Source organism: Natator depressus, chromosome 11, assembly GCF_965152275.1.
Source record: "Natator depressus isolate rNatDep1 chromosome 11, rNatDep2.hap1, whole genome shotgun sequence".
Taxonomy (NCBI): Eukaryota; Metazoa; Chordata; order Testudines; family Cheloniidae; genus Natator; species Natator depressus.
The window spans coordinates 32,051,179-32,074,097 of NC_134244.1; the positions used below are offsets into that span (position 1 = coordinate 32,051,179).

The 22,919-nt window shown below is 43.0% G+C and overlaps 1 protein-coding gene and 1 long non-coding RNA gene across 7 annotated transcripts in view; one reads left to right on the forward strand and one right to left on the reverse strand.

Moving 5' to 3' along the window:
• TANC1 (tetratricopeptide repeat, ankyrin repeat and coiled-coil containing 1) overlaps nt 1–22,919 on the forward strand; it is a 200,435-nt gene that overhangs the window by 129,909 nt on the left and 47,607 nt on the right. For all 6 annotated transcript variants that reach the window (XM_074967381.1, XM_074967382.1, XM_074967385.1 and 3 more), the window contains 8 exons: nt 1,516–1,797; nt 2,783–2,934; nt 10,032–10,263; nt 12,841–13,007; nt 14,168–14,775; nt 16,190–16,298; nt 16,528–16,650; nt 20,874–21,110. In XM_074967381.1, coding sequence (XP_074823482.1) covers nt 1,516–1,797; nt 2,783–2,934; nt 10,032–10,263; nt 12,841–13,007; nt 14,168–14,775; nt 16,190–16,298; nt 16,528–16,650; nt 20,874–21,110 — 1,910 coding nt within the window. The remainder of the gene's footprint in view (nt 1–1,515; nt 1,798–2,782; nt 2,935–10,031; nt 10,264–12,840; nt 13,008–14,167; nt 14,776–16,189; nt 16,299–16,527; nt 16,651–20,873; nt 21,111–22,919) is intronic.
• Nucleotides 533–21,107, reverse strand: LOC141995896 (uncharacterized). The gene is made up of 4 exons (XR_012641429.1): nt 20,964–21,107; nt 8,756–8,874; nt 1,864–1,942; nt 533–687 (listed from the first exon to the last, which is right to left on the reverse strand). It is a non-coding gene; the product is annotated as an uncharacterized LOC141995896 (long non-coding RNA).

Here is a 22,919-nt window from a genome sequence, read left to right on the forward strand (position 1 = left end):
GCTGAAGCCAGAGGGTCTCCATGCAGGCATTCAGTTCTGCACTAGTAGATTCTATTACAGGTTCTGGGACATTATTGATCATAAAAAAGTGCTTGCTCACACTTCTTTCAGTATGGCAAACTGTAGATCAGAAACGGAATATTTATTAAAAAATAAACATATATTTATATAATTAACATGCATGTGCAGTAAAACTTGGATTATCTGAACCTCACATATTCATAACTGAATTATGTGCCTCCAATGTTTATATTGAAGATTCCTTTGATCAGCTAAGCAAGACTTCAGATAAACTTATTCAGTATCCTCCATGGCATTCAAATAACCAGGATGATACTGTATTTTAAAAAACATATTTATATGCAATCTCAAGGTTATCCTTGCACCTGAATCTTGTTTATGGAAGAAAAGTAATTAATTCATTAAGGATTGGTGTAGTCGTACATAAATAATCCAGTATGGGATGCCCTTTGGGAAAATAGTGGCATTTTTTTCGTTGCAGATTGTGTGCAATTTTTATTTTCTCATCTTAACTTTATTTTGGTCAATTGCTTTTTCTGTTCAGATTACCATTACAAACAGAAAAATGTAAGCAATCAAACCTCCATATTATTGCTCTTCAGTGAGTCGCTGTGTAGATGTTTTGGTGCCTTCATTCATATTCACTTTATCTTCATGAGTTAATTGCTGAAAAAACAGTTATGAAACAAAACTTTTCTTGAGAAATCATTTAATAATTGTGGGGTTTTTTTTATAATTTTTGCATGGTTAAAGTAATCTTTGCAATCAAAACCAGATTCATTAGCCCTTATAGCTCTTGCATTATCTGTTTGAGAATACAAATGAGAACAAGAAGATATATGCCAGATTTTCAGAGGTGTCGAGCACCTGCAACTCCTGTTGACTTTAAAAGGGCTGTATGTACTCATCACCTGCTGAAAATCAGTTCAGTAATGTCTCATTTACATGGCTGACTGATTTTGGAAGTCAAATAATCAAACTTTTTCATGCTTCTCAGTATTTCTTTACATTTCTCTCTATATATATTGTTGCTGCTTCTAAGGACCTAACCAGGTGAAGTGCTTAGCACCCACAACTCCCTCTGACTCAAAACATTTCACAGGGCCGGGCCCTCAATTAGAAAAATTTGTTATGCATTTTCAAATATATAGAAAAAAATTGTTCTTCATTAAATGTCAAATTATCACAGTTCTACAACATTTTAAATATAAAGGCTGAACCCCTGTCCAAAAAGAAAACCTCAACAATTATTTGCATTTTATCATAAAGTGGTTTTAATCCACACTGAAGCTGCTAATTTATAGACAGTTCGATAAGTCATTTGTAATTGTTTGTTTTTATGATAAAAGTGCTGAAAAGAAATCCTCTCAAATTGTAAACGTACCCACCAAAAGTTATTGAAATTGTCGTCTTAAATACTGCTGCAAATAAATAGGTTTTCATTACATAACAGTACTTTCTTCTAATAAATGTTTTTCCCTTTCCACTACTCAGCACGTTTTGTCCCCTATAAGCCTCAAGACATTTTGCTAAAGCCACTATTGTTTGAAGTGCCAAGCATAACAACAGACTCGGTGTTTGTCGGAAGAGAATGGCTGTTTCAAATGATCGAAGAAGCCCTGAAGAATCCAGAGCTGGAAGAAAACAGGGGAGCAGTTATTATTGGAAATGTGGGATTTGGAAAGACTGCTATAATTTCAAAGCTGGTGGCACTTAGCTGCCATGGAAGTCGCATGAGGCAAATTGCTTCAAACAGCCCTAATTCATCCCTGAAAAGTATGTTTCTCGTCTAAATAATTGTTTGGGTTATTATACTATACAAAGGGTCAGAATATTGCTTACTTTGCAGACATAAGTAATTACTGGCCTTCTTGTCCCCTGCATGAAAAGCTCTCCTTGGGGTAAAGGAAGTTCCAATAACCTGCAAGAGAATAGACCAGGGGTTCAACTTCTTAAACACACAGGCACCCACACATACCAAAAAAAAAAAACCCCACTCTCCGGGTAGCTATGGAAACTCTGAATCTCTACCTGGCCTCCCAGCACTCCAAACTCACTTGGCAGCATGGCTCTAATGAACTGTGCTACCTAGACTCTTCTCCACGCCCCCCCCCCCCACCCCAAAGCTATTGTTGGTTTGTGGAGGGAGGATGGTGCTCTAGTATAATCATACCCTGAATTGTGCAGCGCAGATTTTTCAAAGGCTTCACAGAATCTGAGATGAAGGGGAAGGTGATGATAGGAAGGTGACACTTATCCCTTCCGTGCCCTTCTGTTGCCATTGCACTCCCTCAGTTTATTAGAGGTGAGAGGATGATATAGTTCTATGTATTTACTCAGAGTACTTCCAATGCTGACACTTTTCAAATGTCCCATATTGATGATGTGACGAAAAGGCTATTATGATAACATAGTTAGTACTTTCCACACCAGTTGAGCTCTGGTACATTATATGATTTAATGAGTTCTTGCATTTAGAATTGTACTTATTTTCACATCACTGTATTTATTTTCAGTATTTGGTATTTCTTCAGCTCAGAGGTCAGTTAAATCACATAGAGAGTATAAAGATGAAAACATGTATATGCATGTCATGTTATAACGCTTTACCTTTGAGGATGGTATATAGTGTATGTTTAAAAATCATATATCTTAATAGTAAATTTTACCCAAGACTTTAAGAACTTCCATTATCATGTATATATTTTACCACACAGCAGTAGTCTGTAATCATAAGTTTGGTCTGTGCACTTTTTTATAGGCAGTGACCCCTGTCAAGAGATTCCCCTCACTAAATTACCACCACCTGCTCCTTTCACAAATGGTAACAATACAGTGAAGACCCTGAGTTGTCCTGGTACTCCTGAACATCAAAATCAAATGGACAAATCTGTGAGATGTCTTGCTTCAAAGGTAAGCTTTCACCATTCAGTAGACTTCTAACACACTAAAAAGCTTTAAACTCTGAGACATGGTGCTTTGCAGAACTCCCTGGTTGTGGTAGGGGTGAGAAGGGAGAGTGATCTGGGACATGCTCATATAAGAGTGTACCACATGCATACATCCTGCACAGTTAGCCAGGTCTTTCTCCTTTCTCATGAGTTGCAACCTGGTAGTAGCCCCATTGCTCACTTGAGTCTGTGTAATACCTGACTCCTGCCTCTGCTGTTGCTGCTTTCTTGTCCTCTGTGTAATCTAGGTTAAGAGAAGGTAGAAATGTGAGAAAAAGTTCCTTTTGTTCAATATCAGTCACTGGAATCCCTAATTCCTTAGATGTCTACTGCTCCCACCAGATAGTTACTCCGTGTAGCTTCCTACAGTGCAATTTTGCACGAAACAAGGAAAGACAGAAGTTTTGCTCAAAGCAATTTGCAATGCACTCGTTGCTATTGTGTTTGGGCAAGGGTTACAGAAATTAAGATTAACAGGAAATTGTATCTTGGATGGGACCGTATCCTTTGGATTCTCTTTCCCAGGTGAATGTTGCCAGGTCTTTCTGATGCAGTTGTTATTGTGGAAAAACTTGCAAAGTGAGGCCTGCAACATGCCTTAACCATGGCAGAATTTGGTCTCATCTCTTTCGCCTGTGATCGAGAGTTCCAGAGCAGTGAGTTCTCTATCAGAAATGTTCTATCCTTGTCTTCCAAGAGCCCTTAAGGCTGTCAGTTGTTGAGTCCTGGTTCACTATAGCTTCTAAATTGTGTCGTTGGGGGGTGAGGTGGGAGAAAGGTAGTATGTAAAATAGCTTGAAGAGTCCTTCTAGGGTTTTAAAGATTAGGATCAATACCTTGAAACCAATTTGGAGTTGAATGGAGAGCCTGTGCAGGTTGTGGAACACAATCTTTGCTCTCTCCCATTTATAAGACAAGCCATCGGATGATTGATTGATTGATAGTTTGTAGGTGGTCTGTGGTATCTCCAGGTAAGCACATTTTGCAGTAATCCAGCCTGAATTTCAAAAAATATGGATCATTTGGGCTAGAGCTTTCAAAGATAAAAAGGCAAAGATTTTAACTGCCAAAGATGAAAAAAGATGTTTCCACTAATGGTCAAGCTCTCAAGAAAGAGACCTTTCCTATCCTAAATCCTCTTTCTGAAAAAGAAGATTCAGTACTCTCTGAGCCTCAGTGAGGAGACCTTACCTAGCTCATACTTTTTATAATATATAGTGGGTTTGTGAAATTTATTTTCCAGTATTGCCTAGAGATCCAGTCAACATCAGAGCTCCACTGTGTTAGGCACTATGCAACACACAGTAAGAGATGTTCACTGCCTTGAAGAGTCTACAGTCTAAAAACAGACAAAACTTACATAGGGTGAATTAATAACTATTTCTCCATACCTTTCCCAATTATTCGTTCACTCAGTGTTAGAACTTTACATACGGGGTAGGGGGGAAAGTGTGATCATTAATATAATTAGGTTCAAACCAAGCCCTTTGCTTGTGAAAATCCTAGAACTTTGGGGATGTTCCAGTGCTTAGGCCCATCTAGTGCCAGATACTCCTATGCTTTGACATTTTATGGATAGATCTATTGTTGATCTCTAGTTGGAAATGTTTCCCTGACACTGACTATTGCAGATTGGTTTTGCTAAAGTATGGAAAATCATTATAAGTAATAAGAGCTTCAGCTCTTCTAAACATCATAGATATGATATTGAACAAAGGAGCTAGGATGTGATCCTATTCCATAATTATAATAAGGAGATTTTTGGCTGGTGATGTAGGCATGGTATCATGTAGACACCATCCAAAGTTGTCCAAGACTTCCTTCAAGAAAACCAGAGCAAAGACTCAATATCAGTCTTGAGAGCAAAGAGCATGCTGACAATGCCCTCATGATTCTCCTCAGATCAAATCAGTTTAAAGCTCTGCCACAGGGGCAGAAGAGTGTACTTGAACATGATGTAAATATGTAGGGAATCTTGTGCTCATATTATAATATGTTCTGTCTAGTAAAATGTGTCTTGTGCTTGAGAACCAAAACAAGCTGCTCTCCCCTAAGATGGAAACTACTTCACATCTTAAATTAACTCTTTTCTCAATTTGAAAAAAGTTTTTAAAAGCTGTATTACTGTAGTTTAGACTACATGCATCACATACCGATGATAATCTGTGACTATCTAGAGTATTTGATTACAACTGACTTCTGTATTAGATTATATTATGCTGAGAAACTGATTTTGCCTAAAGGATAAAAATATTCTACATCAGAGTTCCACATATTTTAAAAAGTACAGTTTCCTCAATCATTTGCAAAATTTTGTTTTAAAGGGGTGTTTTAAAGTATCTACTTGCATCCAGTGGAAAAGGTGTTAAAGCAGAGGAGGGCAAACTACGGCCTGCGAGCCACATCCGGCCTGTGGGACCTTCCTGCCCGGCCTTTGAGCTCCTGGCTGGGGAGGCTAGCCCCTGGCCTCTCCCCTGCTGTCCCCTTCCCCCGCAGCCTCAGCTCGCCATGCCGCCAGTGCTCTGGACGTTGGAGCTGCGAGCTCTTGCCAGGCAGCGTGGCTGAGAGAGCCACCGGCCTGCCTCTGTGCTCTAGACTGTGCAGCGGTGTGGCTGGCTCCGGCCAGGCAGCGTGGCTGCCAGTCCTGGTGCTCTGAGTGGCATAGTAAGGGGGCAGGGAGTGGGGGGGTTGGATAAGGGGCAGGAGATCCTGGGGGGCAGTCAGGGGACAAGGAGCAGGGGGGTTGGATAGGGGGCGGTTAGGGTGGGGGGTCCCGGGGGGGACACAAGGAGCAGGGGGTTGGATTGGATGGGTTGGGGTTCTGAGGGGGCAGACTGTGGGTGGGAAGTGGGAAGAGGCAGATAGGGGGTGGGGGCCAGGCTGTTTGCGGAGGCTCAGCCTTCCCTACCCGGCCCTCCATACAGTTTTGGAACCCCAATGTGGCCTTCGGGCCAAAAAGTTTGTCCACCCCTGTGCTAAAGAGTTTCAAGCCATAAAAACCACTAAATGACACACTTGTGTGAACTGTAAGCATTGCTTTTCATTGTGATGGGTTGATTTTCACAGAAATAATCAGAAGCCTGAACCATGACTCCTCCTCACTTTAAGGCGCATTGTCTTTTCTTCTTTGAGTGATTGCTCATGTATATTCCACAAAAGGTGTGCGTGCTCACCATGTGTGCTGGTGCTGGAAGTTTTTCCCCTAGCCGTACCCATAGGGGAGCACCCCTGGCGACCCCTGGAGTGGCTCCTCCATGGTGTGGCACCTCCATGGCGCACTCCCTCCACCCTCAGTTCCTTCTTGCCGCCAGTCAAGGTGCGTCGGAACTGCTCTGCTCCAGCCTTGCTGTAGCTCGTCCCCAGAACTGCTTGTTCATTCAGTGTTTGTACCTGTAGTTAGCTTAGCTTAGCTTAGCTAGACAGCCTGGGCCGGGGCATGCTCCGTGCCCTGGGTTTTAAGTCATGCGACACTTGTACGCGATTTATGCCTGTGAGTGATCCACACACAGACTGTTTAAGCTGTTTGGGGGAAACCCATCTCAGCGATCACGGCAAGATTTGCAAGTCGTTTAAGCCTCGGACCAAGAGAGAAAGGGACATGAAGCTCCGGGCTATTCTGATAGAGTCAGCGCTGACCCCGGCTCCAGCACGCCACTCTGAGTCGGCACTGGGCACCGCGGTGTTGGTGCGCAGTGACTCTTCGGTGCCATCGACTAGTAGGCACTGCTCCCCGTCCACAAGACGCACCAAGAAGGCTAGGAAGAGGCCGCCTTTGCCGTGGCACCGAAGTAAACCTGGGACAGAGGCTACACCCATGTCAGGCAGCCCTTGATCCCCACCGGCGTCTAGGCCTCCGTCTCAAGTTGAGTGGAGTAGCCTGGCCTATTCAGAACAGGCCTCCCTGGATGGCTGGAGGCCCTGCAGGCGGCCCGGGATGTTATGTCCATGCCAGTACCAGGAGCACCGCCGATGTCGGCCCCGTGCTTCGGAGGCAAGCCGCCGCTGGGATCTCCGCAGTCACCCCCGGTTTGGTACTGGTCTCAGTCGAGGGAACGTTCCCGACGCCGTTCACTGCCCAGCGACCGTTCAGGGCAAAGTCCACGTGGATCACCCTGGATGCTCACCAGACTGTCTGGTTGGGTTCCATCCGATCGGGACTCTCAGCACCGCTCTGCCTCAAGGAGCGAACACCAGTGGGACGGACGGAGACGACGCCAAAGGTCCTCACCGAGGAGGGGCTATCGCAGCCGGTCCCAGTAGACACTGTGGCCCCCAATGCAGCCCCCAGTGGGGGCTCGCCCGGTGGCCGGAGCCTCGGAAGGACCATCGGCCTCCCTCTCCAGACCCCCAAGGAAGGAGTTGGTGGGACGTACATCCTTGGCACCATGTCCGGAGACTGACCAGGTGGTGGACCCTCCGGTGTCAGTGGACACGCAAAGTACCGTGCTGGCCTCCTCACCCTCCCCAGATGAGACGATTATGGCCCCTCCGTCCCGCAGGAGGACTTTAGGGCCTAGGAAGAACTCTTAAAAAGGGTGGCATCAAGCCTCCACCTCCAGGCAGAGGAGATGGAGGAGCCCTTGGACTCCCTGTTTAATGTGCTGTCCTCCTCGGCACCGGGCAGGGTAGAAGGAAAATTTATTCATCCTCGATCTTCCAGTTGTGGGTGGCGAACCACCAGACTCTCCTGGGCTAGTATGAGTTCAGTCAGTGGGGCTCCCTGCCCAAGTTGGAGGACTCCCTCAAGGTGCGCGACAGAAAGGAGTTCAAAGCGCCGATGGAGGGCACAGCGACTGCCAGGGCAACCCTGCAGGCAGCTTCGGATGCAGCAGACATGGCCACACAATCCATGGCCTACACGGTGTCCATGAGACGGGTGGTCATGGCTCCTGCTATCTGGGTTGTCCAGCGAGGTGCAGACTTCGTGCAGGACCTCCCATTTGATGGCAAAACTCTGTTTGCAGAACAAACGGATACAATGCTGCATGGCCTGAAAGACTCCCGCACGATCCTCCAGACTCTGGGTCCAGCTAAACTTAAGTTCAAGCAGCATCAGACTCCCACTCAGGCCACCCACTCAAAATACATGACTGCTTATATGAAGTTGCAGGACTATAAGAGGTGCCCACAGAGGCAATCTCGGCCTGCCCCCCAGCCTGGGTCTTCCAAGGGCAAGCAGGCGGGGAAAAGGCAGTTTTGACGGGCTGCCCGGGGGCACCCTGCCAGTTATCATCAGGGGTCTACCTTCAATAAAGCTTCCCTTCTTCAATCGGTTGTGTGCTTTCCCCCAGAGTGGTCATGGCTACACCCTCCAATTTACTTGCTGCCCGCCCAACCACCCCCCGCCCCTGTCCCTCCTGGGGGACCCCTCGCACGAGGCTCTGCTCGAGAAGCAGGTGGGGCGGCTCCTGGGCCTAGGAGCAGTGGAAGTGGTACCGGGGGAGTTCAAAGGCAAGGGGTACTACTCCCGCTATTTCCTTATCCCGAAGGCCAAAGTGGGGGTCAGGCCCATCTTGGACCTGCGAGGCCTGAACCAGTACATGGTGAAGCTCAAGTTCCACATGGTCTCCCTAGCCTCCATCATCCCCTCACTGGATCCCGGGGACTGGTACGCCACCCTCGATCTGCAGGATGCATACTTCCACATTCATATATTCGAGGGGCACAGATGCTTCCTCTGTTTCATGGTGGGGCAGGAATACTACCAATTTGCGGTCCTCCCATTTGGACTGTCCACTGCCCCCAGGGTATTCACAAAATGTATGTCAGTGGTGGCGGCCTACCTCAGACGCTATGGGGTCCCGATCTTCTGCATCTGGATGACTGGTTGGTCAAGGGCTGCTCCCGGTCGCAGGTGCGGGATCATGTGGCGCTCCTTCTGTCCACGTGCACCACTTTGGGCCTGTTGGTAAACAACTCCAAGTCCATGTTAGTCCCGGTACAATGCATAGAGTTTATCAGGACGGTCCTGGACGCCTCGTTGGCCAGGGCCTCCCTCCCACCAAACAGGTTCGAGACTCTGAAGGGGCTCATCGACACAGTCACAAGGTTTCTGGTGAAAACAGCCAGAGTGTGCCTCTAGCTCTTGGGTCACATGTTCACGTGCATGTATGTGTTCTGTCACACCAGACTCAGGATGAGGGCCCTCCAGCTCTGGTTGGCCTCGGAATTCTCCCAGACCAGGGACAGGATGGGCAAAGTCCTCACAGTGCCCAAGACAGTGATCACCTCGCTAAGGTGGTGGTCCTCCCTGAGAAATATGCTCCAAGGAGTCCCATTCAGGGTCAGGTCCCCATCACTGGAACTGGTGTCTGACATGTCGGACCTGGTATGGAGGGCGCATGTGGGGAATGTTCAGACCCAAGGTCTGTGGTCAGCTCAGGATCTGACCCTCCGCATAAACGTCAAGGAGCTCAGGGTGGTATGGCTGGCGTGCATGGCCTTCCGCTTGCACCCGGAGGGCCAGGTGGTCAGGGTCCTCATGGACAACACGGCCTTGATGTTCTATATCAACAGGCAAGGCGAGGCCAGATCCTCTGCCGCGAAGCCCTCAGGCTGTGGGACTTTTTGTATAGCCCACGACATCTGCCTACAGGCCTTCCATCTGCTGGGCGCCCAGAACGCTCAGGCAGATTGCTTGAGCAGGGACTTCTCCTCTCAGCACGAGTGGTCTCTCCACCCAGAGATAGAGCACAGACTTTTCCAAGTGTGGGGAACTCCCCAGGTGGACCTGTTCGCGACTCAGCAGAACCGTTGCTGTCCCCGGTTCTGCTCCGGGCCGGGAGGAGGAGGGGGCTGGGAAGGGGCGCTATCTCGGATTCCTTCCTCCTGTCCTGGTCCAGCCAGTTTGTCTATGCCTTTCCCCTGTTCCCGCTGATCAGCAGGGTCCTGGAAAAGATAGACGGACAAGGCCCAGGTTCTTCTGAGTGCCCCAGCATGGCCCAGGCAGCATTGGTACAGGACCCTCACGGGCCTGGCATAAGCTTTCGTGAGCTACAGCTCACGTTGTTTCTACAGTGTCATTCGCAAAAATGTGATAACCTGACTTTCTTTTTTTAGGTTGTTGCCTACCACTATTGCCAAGCTGACAACACATATACATGTCTTGTCCCAGAATTTGTGCACAGTATTGCAGCTTTACTTTGCCGGTCACATCAGTTAACAGCATACAGAGATCTTCTGATAAAAGAGCCTCAGCTACAAAGTATGCTTAGCCTTAGGTCCTGTGTCCAAGATCCAGCAGCAGCTTTTAAAAGAGGAGTGTTGGAACCACTTGCAAACCTCAGAAAAGGTATGCCAAGTAGCAGTCTACTCAGAAACTTTCTCTGAACTTTATAAATGACCAAAAAACCCTAAAGTGATCTGATATACGTATTTAATGATCTGAGGAAGGTGATTAAATATATAGGAATGACTTCACTAGCAGGAATGTTTTTCTTTAATCTCTTTCGGTTATAATCATTTTAGATGTCACTTGTAAGAATAGTAGACAATTTTCAGACAGAAGTATTTTAGTTATAAAATAATATCCTCCAATATCTAATATTAAAAGTAATGTTTTCATGACTTTTTTGAAAATGTCAATGAAAACATGGTCACACTTATTGTTAAGGATACATTTATAAGTTATAGGCAGGACGCCTATCAGCCATTAAGGTTGCCCACCACTTCCCATTATAAAACCCAGTTTTTAGCTGTGTATAACTTTGCCATACTTTAACTGTCTGGGCTGAAATTTTCCATGCTGGGTGTCTGGCTCCGGTTGAATTTGGAAAACATCAGCCAAAGCGATTTGGTGTTTCTGAATACAAGGCAAAAAGAAAAAAATATATTTTGCCCATGTTACAAAATTCTGGTATCTTTTATTTGAAAAGCTCTAGCACTCCCATGCTGTGGAGCACTTGAAATTTTGTAAATCTTGAAAATATGTATGAGGGATCTGTTTTTTGCTGTTCTCATGAAAATCCACTCAAATTTGGCCAAATTGTAAGTCTTTGAAAAATCACAGTTCATGCATGCTCAGTAGAAACTTCTTAGATTTTAGCAGCTAAATTCCCCAAGATTCCATCTGCACTGGTCATGGTCCAGCCCAGGGCTGAGCAGAACTCTCCCTGTAATTACCGCACAGAGCTGCTATGTGCCATGCCAGGGCTGGGTCTGAGCACCTGAGCTGAAAGCAGGAAGCCCGTCTCCCCCATGCTCTTGATGACCTCCCTGCTGGGCCCAGGCAGCATGCATGAGGAAGCTGCCCAATTCAAATGCAGAGGAGACAAAAGCCAGACCTCCAGGGGGATGTGGGGAGAGTAGATTGGGACAAGGAACCTGGGTGTGGTAGGGATTGGAGGCTGCTGGGGGCAGGGGAAAAGGAAAAGAGAGAGTGGGACTAGAAGTTGGGATGTAGGGCATTCGGGTGATGGTGACCGAGATTGGATGTGGAGTCAGAGGAGAGATTGTAATTGAGGAACAGTGGGTGGGGGAGGGAAAAGGTAAGATGGGAGAAAAGGCAGATATGATGAGGAGCCAGGTTGTGGGGGAAGAACTGAGACTGGGACAAGGAGCTGGGGTTTGGGGAGGATGGGGAGTGTGGGATAGACTGTTGTGGTGTGTTGAAAGGGGTGAGGCTAGGACTTATTGGGACTTGAATAAGAAGCCTGAATATAGTGGAGTCTGGGACTAAAGTAGGTGAGGACAATGGGGCTGAGATGAGGATTTGTGGTGAGGAAAGGACTGAGTGGGTGGGGAAGAAGGGATCCCTCTCTGAAGGAGTATGCAGAAGAGTCTTGGCCCACTAGAGCATGCTATCCTCCAGAGCTTGGAATGGAGCCCAGGATTCCCAAGTCTCACCATTGTTTTGTTGTCAGCAAATAACTGTGAAACCCACTGGTAAAGTATCTCTCATCCCTCTTTAGTGCTGGTCCGCATAGAGGGTGACGACACACTACTGCTATTAGTTACACCATAGCTGAAGTGGCAGAGTGTGCTCTTTTAAAAAACATAGGAAATTACATACAAAAAGTTGTTAAAAGAACATTATAAAATAGAAAAGTCAAGTGGCCCAAAATTAGGAAATGTCATAATTAAGATTGCCTGTGGAACATTAATTCAGCCCCTTTATGCATATGCATTATCATACTTTCCTTAATTCTGTAGTCACATACTGTTTTTTCCACGGGATCCTTACCTCATATGGTGCACAGAATAGACAGTGCTCACTTAATGAGCAGCTATATTTTGTTCTCTTTTTTCAATAACTTGCCCCATGTCTTATTTACATAGGTGTTTTGTGTTATAATGTTTTGTAAAGGTTTAATAAATTATTAATAAAAGTTCTAATAAACGGTTATTTGTTAGAATCAAAGGGTCAGTAAGTGCTTGTAATTACATATGGAACCTTCTACTGATGTGCTTATAACGATCTAGAACACCTACTACTCATGTCTTTAACATGCTTGTAACATCTGTTAATCATTTAACCTTTTCAATATACCATTTACAAAATGGAGCTTTAATATAAAGTGTGACCAAAAATACAGCTGGAAATGTGTAGATGTTCCCCTGCAGTATTTGTAACCCAGACATTGCAGCATAGTGCTAGTCATAAGATCTAGAAAATGAAACTATGAACTATTTTCGTTGGCTAAAGAGAGCAAAGTGCCAAAAAGCAAACAAACAGCATAAATAGTAAATTAGATTTTAAAAATTCAGTTTTAATCTAAAATGAGATTAGTGACGCTGGTGATTTTTGGTTGGATATTCTGACTTGCAAAATTTCTCCTGATGTATATACAAGTTACCTTTACTGCCAAGATTTTCAAAATTGTGTGGAAAAATGTGCAATCTCCTGTTGTTTTTTACTTTTGTTATTCAGAGCAGAGAATTCCAGAGGAAGAATACATCATTTTGATAGATGGTTTAAATGAGGCTGAATTCCACAAACCTGATTACGGTGACACACTTTCTTCATTTATCACAAACATTATCTCTAAATTTCCTTCCTGGTTGAAGCTGATTGTGACTGTAAGAACTAACTTTCAGGTAAAAATCATATTTTTAGTTTAGCTTATTTTTCTCTTAAAAGTGACCTTTTACACTGCTACAATTATATTACTTTGAATTAATGCACTTTTAGGTGAATTCAAAGACAAATAAAAATTGTGCCATGTGTTCTTTCTTTATGGTGGATAAATAGGTTTTTTTCTGGAGTATGCCAATGAGATAAGTGACAAAACATGAGCTACAGTTTTCTTAGACCTCAGGTGGGATGAGAATGGGATATTGAATCAATAGAAGTTAGGAATTCTCAACATCTTACAGAATTTGAGGTGGTTAGTTCCCAACTAAAGGTTGATTTATTTGGGATTTCTCTTGAAAGGATCACCCATTTAGAAGTCGTCTTTCTCTAATACATAGTCCGTGAAACAACTATCTGGATTCTGGGAGGTTTGCAGCTACAGTGTTTTCATAATGTCAATGCCCCCAGACTGAAAGTTCAGCTTTTTTATTAATTTAGCTGTTTTTAATTACATAGGAAATGCATTATATTATAAAGGTGCTCATTTATACTAAAGATGTTTGCAAAGTTTGCTAGACTATACAAATATGTATTGATCTGCCTGAAAAGCAGTTGTATGTCTATCATCTGAGTTACTGTTTTTTATGTACCATAAATGTGTGTTCAGGTAAAACCACTATACCTAGACGATCCATTCTGTAACTGTCAGTTCTCCCTAACTAAGTAGTCATGCATGCCCAGTCAGTACTTGAATGGGAGACCTCCGAGGAACACCTGCTGCAGGAAGTGGTGGTGATGGTGCTCTTCTCTCTGGGTCATTACTGAACTATTTGTAAGCAAAGAGATGTAAAACTGTTTCCTGGCCAAATTCCAGTTCTAGTAACTTTGTATTCTGCTGCCCTAAATTTGAAATGACCACTATATATCCTTCATCTACCCTTCAGGGGTTGGTTAATAAAGTGTTTTGAGATTCTCAGAAGAAAGATGGTAGTGTAAAAATATAAAATGTTGTGTTACCTGTTGTCAGGTTACTATATCTACAAGAGCATACTAGAGCTAATAGATCTTTCTCATCTCTATCTAATACCTCTCACAAAAGAAAAATATAGTGAAGTTAGACTGTGAATTTTCAATTCTGAAATGCTATAATGCGTGTGTGTATGTATGTGTTGTTCTGTTGCAGGAAAATACGAGTTCACTACCCTTTTTCAAAATATCCCTAGATGACTTCCCAGATAACAAAGAAATCCATGGTGATTTGAATTCATATATTCAATACAGGATCAATAGCAGTCAGGAAATTATAAACAATATAGCTTTAAATGGGAAAGCTGATGCAGCCATAATCGGGAAAGTGAGTAACCACCTGATCGTGAAGAGCTTGGGATCTTATCTCTATTTGAAACTGACACTGGATCTTTTTCAGAAAGGTCACTTAGTGATAAAAAGTGCAAGCTACAAGGTAGTTCCTGTGTCTCTATCAGAACTTTATTTGCTCCAGTGCAACATGAAGTTCATGACCAACTCTGCTTTTGAGAGAGCACTGCCAGTGTTAAATGTGGCTCTAGCATCCCTTCATCCCATGACAGATGACCAGATTTTCCAAGCTATTAATGGTGGTCAAATAAATGGTGAACAGGACTGGGAAGACTTCCAACAGAGGATGGAGGCCCTTTCGTATTTCCTGATAAAAAGACGTGACAAAACACGTATGTTCTGCCATCCTTCCTTCAGGGAATGGCTTGTTTGGAGAGCGGATGGTGAAAATACAAACTTCTTATGTGAGCCAAGGTAAATTAAGGCTGTAATAAGGTGTAATATGTACAGATAGCTGGTGTTACAGATTTTACTAATCACTTTTGATCACTGATGGGGGGAGAGTAATGTTAAACAGATGCATTTTTTCAAAGGAAAAGCTGTGCATATTTAGAGCCAAGTTTTGTCTTCTAATGCCTAGATGTAACTCCTGATGGAGCCAATGAGAACTGGGCCTATATATCTGAGAGCAAAATGTACCCTTAGTAATAATTAAGCTATGTGATTTCACTACCTTGGTGAAGAAGTATAATTTATGAGAAGCCTCCTATTTTTATCACCTTGGCAAAATCTGCAATAGGAAAATACTGTAAGGTTTCTTACAAACTCCAACTTTGAAAGCTACCTTTTCTACTGGGAAATAGGGCAATAGATCATTTTATCTAATTTTCTTCTGTTTTTTTTAAATTATTGAGACATTCTCAGTCTCATTATTTCAATTTGACCCTTCTACTCCCCTTTCTTGGGTTGTATAGTGTGGGTCATGTAGGTCAGAGACACTGAAAAACACTGTGCGTGCACATTTTGCCAGTCTGCATTGTCCATTTTGCCACACTATTCAGGGGGTTGGAGTTTAGTCCTTTTAAAAACATGTTAGGATCATCACTCATACATAAAGTAGATTTTGGTGATAATTCTAAACATGGATTTACCAGTATTGCACCCAGCTACCTCAGAATTTTAAGAATTCAGTTCTCCTGCGTTTTACAAAACCATGGGTTGTACATGATAAAACTGATCTAATAACATTGGAATTTAGTTATGTAAAATTCACCACTCTGTGTTTGTACGTTAGGCATATGTTTCAAGCTGATGGTGGTTTTTGTGTCTGTGTGTGTGTGTTTTCATTTTATTACGAAAAGAAAAGGATGCTCTGTCATTTTTTTAAGGGGCTTGAGGATTTTAACAGAATTTCATATCTTATTAGAGGTATGGAAAGATGCAACAGTCAGATTTAGTAGAACATTGCAATATCTATTTACAGTGTCTTGTTGACCTCACCCCTTCCATCTCCAGTCAGTGGAGATTCTGATCTGGTGCTTGAGACCTGAACACTTTTCATGAGGCTACTCTTTAGATTTCCCATGACCCTGTTCAATTCAGATTTATTCTTTTAGAAGTGAATTCACTGTACTTAGAGACAGAGCTCTGTTGTCTCCTCTCCTAATGTCAAAACTTATGAACTCAGGACAAGTATTAAAAAGTTCTCTCTTGTGACATTTGAAGGTTTTAGTATTTAAATCGACACATGGAGATATTTTAAAAGTTTAACTGGGTGAAACAAAAAACGTTGAAGTTTGCATGACATAAATGTATGAACGTATTGGGTGATGTAACTAAATCTTTACTAAATAAATGTGCTGCTCTCTCATTTCCTTCCTTTTGCTAGGAATGGGCATGCTCTACTGGCATTCATGTTTTCTCGGCAAGAGGGAAAATTAAATCGCCAGCAAACAATGGAACTTGGTCATCACATTCTTAAAGCTCACATTTTCAAGGTAAAATCCACATATTTTAAAAACACAGTTGTATGATATCAGAATAAATGCACAAGTGTCTGAGATGATTCCAGACTGGTTGCTTTAATAGTTACAAACCACCTTTATAAACACCTAATATTCTTACAAATAAAGTGATCCCTTTTATGCCTCATCCATATAAAGAAATGTAAATTCTCTCTGCAATCCTATTTCTAAAAGTATCTCTTTATTTTATAATTTCTCCCAGGGTCTGAGTAAAAAAACTGGAATTTCTTCCAGTCACCTTCAAGCCCTGTGGATTGGATATAGCACAGATGGATTGTCAGCTGCCCTTGCTTCTCTGAGAAATCTCTATACACCTAATGTGAAGGTAAGAAAATAAGAATTATGAACTCAGGATGCCACCTGAATCACAAATGGGTCTGATCTTGCACCGATGAAATCAGTGGGAGTTTTGCCACTGACTTCAGTGAGGACAGAATTAGACCTAATGTGAAAATATCATGCATAGTTAAAATACCAGTGATGACTAAATATCATCCAGAGATGGTCTGTGAATAATATTTAAGTGCTATAAAGTCAGCAAAGGGAGAAGTAAAGGTTTGCTTTTCTAGGGCCAACTTATAAATTGCAATGAATACCTTAAGATTGTTTTTGCCCAGAAAGTCAATGTATTTTTAAAATAGACACTGAGAATCTGGAGGCCATTACTCAACAAATCATAAACATTTTTATGAGATTAAATTTCAGACCAAATTTATGGGAAGGTACCCTTGTAAATTTGTTGCCCTCCAGCTGAATGAATGCTATCTGTGTTGTGCCCTTTTTTAGCTTTTGTGTTTTATTGGGGAATTTGGCTTCCGTGACTATCAGAAACAATCTGTTCTTCACTCTGTTGCGTTTTATCTCATTTTGGATTATTCCTAAAACTTAATCCAAATGGATATTTAATACATGAATCAATTTAAACAAAATAGAGACAAATCTCTAACCCAAGAAGAAGAAATGTCAGAGACTCCATGAAGAAATGTCAGAGACTCCATGAAGTCTACTAGGAATTTTGCTGTTGCTATCAATTTTACAAAGAATTTTACAAAGGCATTTGGATTACTATGGTGATGGGCAGCAGTTTAAAACCCTGACAGACAGAGAGAGAGAGAGAGAGAGAGAGAGAAGAAAATGTGCTCAGTTTAAACATTAAACTGAGAAGATCTGAATTTCAACAGATTGCATGGATGCATAGTCAAGTATGAAGACTCCTGATTTCCACACCTGTTTCTATTTTTTACTTTGGGACAGATCACTTAATGCCTCAGTTTACCCATCTGTAAAATGGATGTGGTGCTTAGTTTGTAAAGTCATTTGAGATGCTATGTTAAAAGCTAAGTATTATTTTATCACAAATGATTCCCTGTGGGAGGAATTGAAAATAAAAGCCATCCATCTAACAGGTGTTGTGAGGTGGTCCAATATATATTGGGTCCTTAGTTGTTATATAAATAACTTAAATTTAATCTCATTTGTCTTGACTCTTCTGAAACTTTGCTGAAACAGCTAATGTGGGATCATTTTAAAGACTGTGTGTTTAATAGGTATTGTAAACTATCTGTTTTTGCAGAAATCCGTGTAAATTATTTGTGGCACCATGTTGTCTTAACTGTATTGGTTGGCTTTGTACATCCACTGTTTTTTAAAACAGAACTTGCATAAATTATGCATGTAATTAAAGGAATTTTCAGAATCATAATGGTGAATGAATATCTACAGTTCTTCTGGATACTAGAGTTTGTTGAGGGGTATTTCTGTGAAAAGCCACTTTAATTCATACAAAAATCTTTCACTGGTTGATTTTCATTTCAGCAGAGAGCTGATAATGTCATAGATTCATAGATGCCAACGTTTAATAACAGCCTAAAAAAACAGTGTCCTTTTAAAGGAAAATATTTTTAATATATAATTTAAAGCAAGTCATAAATTGGCTGGAGAAAATCCATATATTGGAAAATGAGTTCAAAATATGCCCTTGCCAGTAAGGTTAAGTATAGTTCTTCTGACTATAATTCCACAACCGTGCAATTTTATCTGGTAAATGTACAAAACCTTGTTTTTTAAAAATCTGACATAAATGTGCAGGAACTTCAGTTATAGATTCTTCTGTTTAAAATCTTACTATTGATTGTGTCTTGGAGACTGATCCAATTCTCATTAAAGTCAGTGGAGTCTTTCCCTCAATTTTGACTGCCCACATTTATGTCTGAGTGAGCGCTATATTGACAATTTATCAGGAGCCCAAGGACCACACCCAGTTTACTAATTTAGAGCAGAATTCAGTCTTCCTTGTCTTAAATATGCTGAAGTGTAGTACCAAAGGTTAGTTTCTAGCATGTGATGACCTATTTTAAACTATACAGATCCAGCATGGAGAAGGAGTTGTGTCCCTTCCTGAGGTTCAGTATACTCCTCCCTCTTCCTCCTATGAATGCTAATGCAGGGGAGTGTGACATGGCCTTGTCCGTCTTTACCCCAGTTGCAGTAGACTGTGCCTCAAGGGGTGCAGAGAGAGACCAGGCAAACATAAGGGGAAAGGAAACTCCTTATACTCACTGCTCTCACTTTGCTCATACTAAGAGCCATCTACAATCTGGCTGTTGATTAAAACAAAAAAATTTCTAGCCATTTAGCTGTCATTTACGCACATAGTCAGACCTTGGCTGTGGTTTAATTGTAATATTAAAAAGAAGAAACCCCTGACTTGAGGCCATGTATGCCTGTTTCAAATATTTTCAAATATGCCGGTAAAACCCTAAAGTGCAAATGAATAAGAGAAACAATAAGGCATTGAAACCACAATGATGTCAACTAGAGGTGGTAATAGATTTCATAGTGGACCATTTTAGGGACCTATCCTATAAATACGTATGCATGTGAGTAACTGTATTTGCAGGACTAGGCCTTTAGATTGCCCTTCTTTTGTGTGTTATCTGGATTTTCATAATTTTAGCACATTTCTTTTATGTCTGTGTTTTAGGGTTAGAGAAGAATTTAACAGTAACTTTAAGCCAAATTCAACCTACCCTAAAATTATTATATTCTGCTGGAAGGTGTCATTAATAGCAATTTAAAAAAAGGGGGGGGGAATCCTTCCATTTCCAAGACAATAAATTAAGCTAGTCAATGTTTTTGTGGACCTGACGCACATGTTTTCTGTTCTTGTACTTTCCTGCTGATTCTTCAGCAGATTTAGTTGGGGTTGGTCCTGCTTTGAGCAGGGAGTTGGACTAGATGACCTCCTGAGGTCTCTTCCAACCCTAATCTTCTATGATTCTCTGAAACTAACTCTGGCCCAGTGATGAGCTGCCAAAATCTTAACAACCGGTTCCCTCCTCACCCCACGATGGGGTCATGGCCCGCCCCCGTCCCCTGGGACTCCTGCCTCATCCACCCCCCTGCGTTCCTTGATGCCTCCCCCCCCCCAGGACCCCTGTCCCATCCATCCCCCTCCCCTGTCTGCCCCCAGAACCAGGCAGGAGGGTCTCATGGGCCACCATAGTGGGTGCCCACTGCACCCCGCCCCTAAGAGCCAGAGGGACCTGCTGGGGGGCGAGGTGGGGAGTCCCGGCGGTGCTTACCTGGGGCGGCTCCCAGGAAGCATCTGGCAGGTCCCTCTGGCTCCGAGGGGCGGGGTAGCGTAGCTGGGGGGGAGCAGGGGGAGTGGCCGCTCCCCCCACCGATCACATCAAAAGTGGTGCCTTAGGCACCGACGCCCTGGGTGCTCTGGGGCTGGAGCACTCACAGGGAAAATTTGGTGGGTGCAGAGCAGCTCCCCACCCCGCGCGTGGCCCCAGCTCACCTCCACTCCGCCTCCACCTTCTCCCCTGAACGCGCCACCCCGCTCTGCTTCTCTGCCCCCACCCGGTTTCCCACGGATCAGCTGTTCGCATGGGAAGCCAGGGAGGGCTGAGAAGCAAGCGGTGGGGCCTAGCTTTGTGCTCATATCGGTGATGTGGTAAGGCAAGTAAGGGAACAAGGCTATGCACACAGAAAACATGCTAATTTCAAGGAACACAATCTGTGTTTTGCGAAATGGAAAAAATCATGATCTGCAGGGAAATAATTGTTTTCTGAGAGGGAACAAACAAAGATACCATGGGGAACTTTAAAGATGAAAGAGGTAAAATTGGGGAAAGTGGGAGGTGTAGGGTCTATTATTGGAATTGCTAACGTGGGGAGGGGAGAAGGTTGCAATTTTGGCCAACCGCTAAGTGTTTTCAAAGGTGTTTTTTGTGTAATGATATATGTTGTGCCATGGTAACAGATGAAACCATAATGGTGAAGACGATATAAAGATTTTAAAGTTCATAATATTGTGGATTTATAGCTAGAATTTATAGCTAGTAACCCAAAGATATAACTGCTAACCAATGGCTTTTAAACTTTTTTTACTTCACATTAGTATCAATATGTAATAAATTCAGTTTGCATTTATAATTTTTATACCAAAATCAGAATAGAAAATGAGATACTTCTGCAGCCTCTCGATGATATGCTATGATAAATGTGGAGAAAAAATAGCTTGTTTAAATTTTCCTTCAGGTGAGTCGTCTGCTGATCTTGGGGGGAGCAAACGTGAATTACAGGACTGAAGTTCTAAATAATGCTCCAATACTGTGTGTTGAGTCTCACCTTGGACATGAAGAAATGGTCACTCTTCTGGTGGAATTCGGAGCTGCTCTTGATGGGACATCTGAAAATGGAATGACTCCACTTAGCTATGCAGCAGCTGCAGGTCACATGAACTTGGTTTCATTGCTCTGCAAAAAAGGTGCAAGGGTAAGCTATGACACCAAAGGATGGTTTTAACTACAGTACTCATGGCTAAGAAAATATTGTATAGGCATGTTTTATTATATTTATTAGCAATTTATATAGAGTATGGTGTGTACATATCATTTTTGAAAAAAAAAAAAACCCTCACATAACAAAGGCTTATACATGCTTATATAGATCCTTGCCCTGAAGAGCTTACAATAGAAAGCTGTGATTCATGTATGTAATTATCTTTACACTTGTGAGTAGTCCCATTGAATTTAATGGAACTATTTAAATGTATAAACCTCTCCCAGATTGTGGCCAAAGAGCTGAAGCTGACTGGTGAAATCAGTGGCAGTTGCAGATGTCCTGGGGCAGGCCCCAAGTTTGTGATGAGCAATCAATGTCATGACAATTGGGGAGGGAAATAAGAGTGGAATTGCAATAAGGGGAGAGGAAACATGTTCATGGGCGAGCATATTTGTTTATTTCCTACTTGCAATCATTTCATAGTGGTTTATTGTTGTTGTTTTTCCATTTAATTGTATTCCTTTCTCATGTTGGGGTAGATAGATCCCAACCCTTCCTAATTTTCCGTAATCCTTCCCATTTTTGCTTGTAATTACAAAACTACGAATTCAGGTTTAAAACTACTACATTTGCAAGCACACACATTTTATACATATATAAAATACATGTGTGTGGGTCATTCACCACCACTCAGGTCCAACAAACAGCAAATATTGCTGGGGCATTAGGGGGCGTTCTTTTCTACTTGTGGCACGTGCGCAGATTGCACAGTGAGGGTCTGACTGGAGGCAAGCTGCAGTGATTTTGAATGGGTTTTGGCATTGCTGGATTTACTGACCAAGCCACAGGCTGTGTATTGCTCTCTAACTGCCCTGTATGGACTCTGATGGTGCACTTTAGGACCTACAGCACTCCAGCAGGGTCTACACAGAGCAGTTAAAGTGCAACATGTGACCTGAGTGGTGACTCCAGCACCCAAACCCCACTTGCAGTGGCCGTGGCTTGCCTTCTGTGAGACCCTTACTGCGCAGTCTGCAGCAGAGGATAAGCTATAGGGGCAGGAGGAGGAGGAGAGGAAACATGACAGAGGAGGGAGAAGAGGATCATACCAGGAAGGAGGTTCAGCCGTGGGACTGGCCGAGGTAACTAAGGGCCTCTGTAGGTGGCATAAGAGGGTAGCTTTCCTAGGGCTGATTCTCCCCTTCTTCCTGTCCAGGAGTAGGAGTCCAGGCTCCCTCCCTTGTCCATAGATGGGGAGGGTGCTGGGAGAGATGTCCCATTTTCTGTGAGGGAGAGGAGTGGAGGAGGAGAGCAAGAGGTCCCAGGCCGGGGGAAGAGAGATCTAAGCAACCTCCCTGATTCCTCATCAGCTGTTTTCATAAACATCTGTAAAAGTCTCAGAGCAAGATTGGCGTCTCTGGCCGAGTGCAAATACAAAGATACAAAGCACTCAACTGGAAATTAGTGCGGGGGAGATAGCCAAAATAAAGGAGGTTGGAGGAGGGATTTGAAGGAGAGAAGTTACAATTACTTGGTGTGCAGGAGGAGAGAAATTGTTTCAGGCATACGTAGGGACATGTATGTGGGAGAGAGAAGACACAGAGTGGAAGAAGGAAGTAAATAGAGAATGCAAATATACGTGGAACTAGCTGAGTACAGGACATGAGAATGAGAGAACAAAGGAATGTTGATTGATTGATCAGCATTTTCCTGAGATGTTTTTATATAGTGATTTATTAGGGTTTCATTTATTTCTCCTGTATCAAATTATGAGTAACAAAAGTGCAGTATGAACAAAAT